The 5,880-nt window shown below is 43.1% G+C and overlaps 1 protein-coding gene across 1 annotated transcript; it reads right to left on the reverse strand.

The window, feature by feature from the left end:
- Positions 1-26: 26 nt before the first annotated feature.
- On the reverse strand, positions 27-5,237 carry CSUI_009183 (uncharacterized protein). Its single transcript, XM_068069299.1, has 3 exons — positions 4,981-5,237; positions 442-4,406; positions 27-128 (listed from the first exon to the last, which is right to left on the reverse strand). The coding sequence occupies exons 1-2, from the start codon at positions 5,211-5,213 to the stop codon at positions 4,316-4,318; spliced, it is 324 nt and encodes a 107-aa protein (XP_067918725.1). The 5' UTR covers positions 5,214-5,237; the 3' UTR covers positions 27-128; positions 442-4,315.
- Between the last annotated feature and the right edge of the window lie 643 nt (positions 5,238-5,880).

Genomic DNA, 5,880 nt, shown 5'->3' on the forward strand with positions numbered 1-5,880 from the left:
CCCGCGTAGGCATCTATACTATCTATTTCCAGCCTACATATCTCTTCTCTCCGTGGCTTCCTTTGATGGATGAATGAGCTCGAAGACAGTCGTGAGAAATAGGAGAAAACAGGGAGGAGGAAAGAACCCTATCAACACAGAGAGAAGAACACCGGAAGACAAGAAGTACTCCAAGAAGAAAAAGAATAGATCAAGCATAGATTAATGATAGATAAAGATAGATTAAGGATAGGTAGATAGATAGATTGAAGATAGAGAGATAGATTAAAGATATATGAAGATAGAGCGACGCGACAGACTGGCGATCTATAAATGTCGCTCAAGAGGAGCATGTCTCATCGGCAGCATCATGACGAGGGTTTTGTGATCGAGAGAACTTTTTTGTTGCATGCAAGAATCGAATCGAACTTTCGGGTCTAAAAGCTTCTCCTCCTTCCTTACAGCATCAAGAAAAAACACTTGAAGCTTCAAGCTCTTTCTTCCCCCTACTCGCTTTCCCACTTCCGTTCCTCGATCAATAAGAGACACATCACAGCATACGCCAACCTCTCTCCGTATGCATAGATACGTACATCTACATAGGCGGTCTGATACTCTCATGCATAGATCTATATGGACTGTGACTCTTCTGTTACGTCTGAAAGAGGAGACGTTCTTAGTTGCCTTGAAAAAGGCGTGACAGGCCGTTGATACGACACCCCCACTCCAGGGTAGAAGAGTTCTCTGCACTTTATTCTCATTCGATTTATGGCGCTCCTTAGGAATCTATGTATATCTAGATGCATCGATACCTATTTTCATATAAATGGTCTGATACTCTCATACATACAGCCTTACGTACTCTTCTATACGCAGTCAGCCGAGAGAATGGATCTAAGTGCTGGATATATCTTTATGGAGGAGCGTAGATATGTTGTCTACATCGCTGCTATAGAGAAGCATACAGTGTATCACTCCTCTTCTTCAAGTCGCAGTCTTTCTCTGTACTTTCATACGTGGATTCTGTCGTTTGCTTTTCAATGGAGAAGAGAAGAGAAGCAAGAATCGTTTTTCTTTCTTTGCATCCGACGCGTATTGTAGAGACGAAGTTCTCTCCTCCTTAGTCTACCCACCATGAGAGTGAAGAAGAAGAAGAACAAGAGAAAGAAAGGATAGAAAAGAAAAGTTAGATCATGAAGAAGAAAAGAAAAGGGCGAAAGATTAACCAACCTCTAGGACAACGCACTCTCTCATTCTCTCTTTCATCCCTAGGCTTCCTTCCCAATTCTCATGAAAACCGAAGAAGAAGAAGAAAGAAAGAAAGAAAAGAGTCTCTGTCTCCCTCTCTATCACCATCATAGCGCGAATCCTATCCTATCTATCCCACACATATATGCATATGTACGTGCATGCAAATAGAGAGAGAAAGAGCTGTACATGTAGATCTACATGTACGAAGAGAGAAGGACAGAGCAACTCCAGGTATCAGTCGATATAGGTATATATGCAGATAGAGATTCACACAGAGACATAAGGAGGTCTTGTTCACTACGACACCTCTCGGCCTACTATCATCATAGAAGCTTCTTCACCGTTCACACCCCCCCCCCACGTGGAGAGTATCGGGAGGACTCAGACGAGATAAGGTACAAGACTGATGCACTCTAGAAGGGTCTCTATGGTCTGTGCATGCACGACTGTGGAAGTCGTATGTATATAGGTATATCTTTCTTTTCTTGAAACGAGCTTCTCACCGTGGGAAGGAAATGAATGCGTTTGCGTTTCTTCGACCTCACGAAAGCAGGTGTCACAATTCAAGAATTACGTTAATACTTCTTTCTTATCTCTGTGTGTGAGGATGTGACGCTGGCGATCACGCACGAGGAAAGAGACAGACACCAGGTGGATCTATGAATGTGTATGTATGTACATACACCCGAAAAGAGTTCTTTCAGAAATCCCCCTCTGTGTGAGAAACTCTACAAGGCAATCCACAGACTTATATCTACACTCTGGAAACCTTCACGGTCGGATAGAGGAAAAATGACGCTTCAAAACGAGGATGAAGACTGTGGCTAAGAGCCGTAGGGAAATAGACTTGAGAGCTTTCTTTCTAAACGAACTGCATGCAGCGTATATGAAGAAGCTCTTTCATCGATATCTCTCTCCTCCTTCACTACCGGAGAGAAAGGACAGATAAAACAAGGAATACAACGTATGCGTGCTTCACATACACCTTCTCGTGTATATGCCTACATCTACTATACATATATATATGAAGACGTGCATATAGAGTGTGAAGAATAGAGAGAGGGAGAAAGACGTGCACGATAAGAAAGCGAGCGAGATGTGGGGAGATTTCAAATACATGAACGAGATCAGCGGCTTGATAAGACGACGGCTTCTCAGGAGATTTACAAGATGGACCTCCTATCCCCTCTTAAAGACAGACGCGTGCATGCAGATAACGTTAGAGAAAGACATAATATACCGATCAGGCAAAAAGAAAGAAAGAAGAGCGCACGTCACGATAGATATGAAACACATAGAGAAGACTCTTTGATCTGTTGGGCCCTTTCTTCTTGACTGTAGAAAAGACGGCCGAAGCTTGTTTTCACACACTCGCGCCTCTACTCCCAAGTGTACATACACACAGAGACAAAGACTGTCCTCTCGACAATACACGCACATACACATACATACCTCGCTCTTTCGCACTCTTTCTCTCTTTCCGTCTATCTGTCTGTTTCTCCTCACATCTCACCTTCACATGTAAACTAAGCAGCCATACAATACGACGGTGCATGTGCTTGCCCCCCACAGAGTATGATAGGCTCTCCCATACACACCCTGAGGTGACCTATAGATGGACTACAAGCATATACAAGAATCGATATGTACACGAGAGGTTTGACGAGAAACACAAGAGAGATCTATCGACAGAGATAGAGGAATACATAGTTAGATAAGACTGGGATAGATGAGAAGTCTTTTGTGTGCATAACCCATGTCATCAACCTTAAAGCACCACACATGGATGAAATCTGGGCTATGGAAGAAAAGATCATGAAAAGGAAAGCCACGGCGTTTCATCCCCCTATCTCCTTTTCTCTCTTCTTAAGTCATCGAGCACCCCGACAGATAAAACACTCTACTGAAAATTCAGAGAAATAGCTAATAGATAGGCAGATTAGATACAAACAGATAGATAGCTAGACTAAAGGTAGGTAGATAGATAGATTAAAGATAGAGAGACAGACTGGAGACAGAGAGATGTCATTACATACGCCCCCTATCATAGACGTTTTTCTTCTTCCTCCTCCTACGACTACTGGGGGAGAAGATAAAGCACAGGTGTCTCTTTCTTGTCCTCTCTCCCTTTTCCCCTCAAATCCCCCCCCATTCCTCTCGGTGTCTATACACTGACAATACACTTCAGCATACGACCATTCATTCCTTCATTTATGTTTCTTCCCACATAGATCTGTGTACACTCCCCCCCCCTGGCAATACAATGATCGCCTCCTTCTCTTTCTATCCTCTCGTGGCTAAGACGTGGAAAGAATAGCACAAAAGAGACGGCAGAGCAGACTCCTTCCTTTCTCTAGAAAAGAGAAAAAACAGGTAGATGAGGAGATCATCGAGAAGGGATGCATGGCCTCCCCATCTATCCCACCTTTGTGTCTCCAACCTATACAGAAACCTCTACACTTGATCTCTCTATCATGCAAAGTCTTCTTCCTCTTCTTATCATCTTCATCGACATCTCATGAGGTCTCTATTCATATACACGCACATTCTTTGCTATATAGACCTGTGTAAAATATACGTCCAAGCAATATGTAGACGGCCACCCTATTCTACCAAGAAGAAATCGAGAAACCACGACTGCGAGGAACTCTTAAAAAGACGACCTCCTCTCTCTTTCTCTCCTCTTTCTCTCTTCTTTCTCTTACCATCATCGTACCTGAGAAATCTATCTTATAGATATATGAATAGAGAAGCCTAATGACTGAGAAGTAGACATGCTAGTTACAAAGGAAACAAACGATCTCTTGAACCATAATTAGATACGCATATGTCTATAAAGGATAGATTCATACATATAGATATAGAAAGATACAGAGATAGATCTATCCTTCTTCTACTTCTTGTATACCCTTAGAAGAAGATATAGGTCGAAAGGTTTTCTTCCTCCTTAACGCATGTGCACACAAAACTTCTTTTCTTTGTGTATTGTTCTTCCTGCTTCTCCGGTTTAGATTGAATGTATCAACACCTTGCCTCTCTGCATGCATCCTGCTCCCTGTAGAGGAACCCCGTCTATAAGACGACCTTATGCATCAATCCCGTTATTAGTGGAGAGAGAAGAAGGAGGGGGAGCAAACCCAAACGGATTGGTAGCCGCCTGAATCTTAGGAGGTTCTCTGAGTTGGAAAGAAAGAAAGAAAGAAAGAGTGAGAAAGAAATCTCATGTAAAGATGGTTAAGAAGGGAGTGTACTTGTACACTGTTGGTAGGGATATCTCTCTGTATTGTCACTCTGAGAAACAAAAAGAAAAAGATTTATTTCATCTACCCCTCCAAGAAGAAGAAGCATGGCATGCAGAGAGGCACGAACACCAAACAACGAGGACAAGGAAGGGAGAAAAAAGAGAAGAAGGAGGAGAAGACGGTCGCTTCTATGCAAGCAAGACCCGAGGAGACCTTCATCTGTCTTCTCAATCTGTCTTCTCAAACAGACGACTGTCCATAGGTATATTATATGCACATGCATACACATACATACCAGACGTGACTTCATACAGGAGTAGACAGAGATGATATACAGATCTATGTAGAGAGACATGAAGACTTCGCATGCACCAGCCTAGAAATACCGACATATCAAGGCTAGATACACAGGAGGAGAATTGGATATACAACAGCAGTTGGATGACCCGCATATATCAAGACACAGATCTACGAAGAGTCAGTAAGGAAGAGAAGAAAAGTTTCTTACCTTCTCTCACGTAGAATTCGACCTTGGGGTCGAGATGAAGAAGTCTGCTGTGAATTTGAAGGTGGATAAACTACGGCACCCCCCCCTGAAGGAGGAGGAGGAGGCATGACGCCCGCCGCAGCTGATGAGAGAGGAGGGACACCTCCTCCTCCTGCTGGCGCTGCGTCTTGAGGAGAGGGACGGCCTCCTCCTGATCTATGGTGCGTCGTAGAAGAGGAGGAGGAAGAATTCATTGCAGGTGGAACAGGCGAAATACCTGGTCGTTGGTCGTCCAAACAAGACAGAGAAAAAAGAGAGAGAGAGAGAGAAATACATTCATCTCTTCACTGCTGTGGTGTCAAACGTTTAGAAAGGAAGGAAGAGAACAGAAAGGCATTAAGGTGATCCTTCGATCACACTATGTAGAGGGGCAGATCTCCTGATCTGAGAAGAGTGAAGAGATGAAAGTAGGGGAAAGACGTGGGTGAATAGGGATGAATGAAAGTCTAGAAGTAGGCATGTCACTCTAAACAGCAGAGAAAACAAAGAAAGATTGAAGTCAATCAACACAACATGTACTGTATGCCTTTCTATGTTGTATGTATGCAGAGGTATGTATGTATACATGTGCATCTGTGTATGTACATATGGATGTGTGTATGTCTATGTACGTATGCCTATGTACGCCTACGTATATATGTTGGATAGTAGAGACCTAGTGATAGACGATGCATGCATGCACGCGCAACAAACACCGCATCATGTCAAGTACGAGAGAAAAATTTCACTTGCGTCTTTCCTCATGGGGTTGTTTAGAAAGACACTCTCTTCCTAGCGAGACAGGAATCAAGTTCCACAATCCAACGGCGTCCCCTACGAAAAGAATATACATGAACTCCACATACATACATATTCATACAT

Source organism: Cystoisospora suis (assembly GCF_002600585.1).
Source record: "Cystoisospora suis strain Wien I chromosome Unknown contig_5386, whole genome shotgun sequence".
In the NCBI taxonomy this organism is placed as follows: Eukaryota; Apicomplexa; class Conoidasida; order Eucoccidiorida; family Sarcocystidae; genus Cystoisospora; species Cystoisospora suis.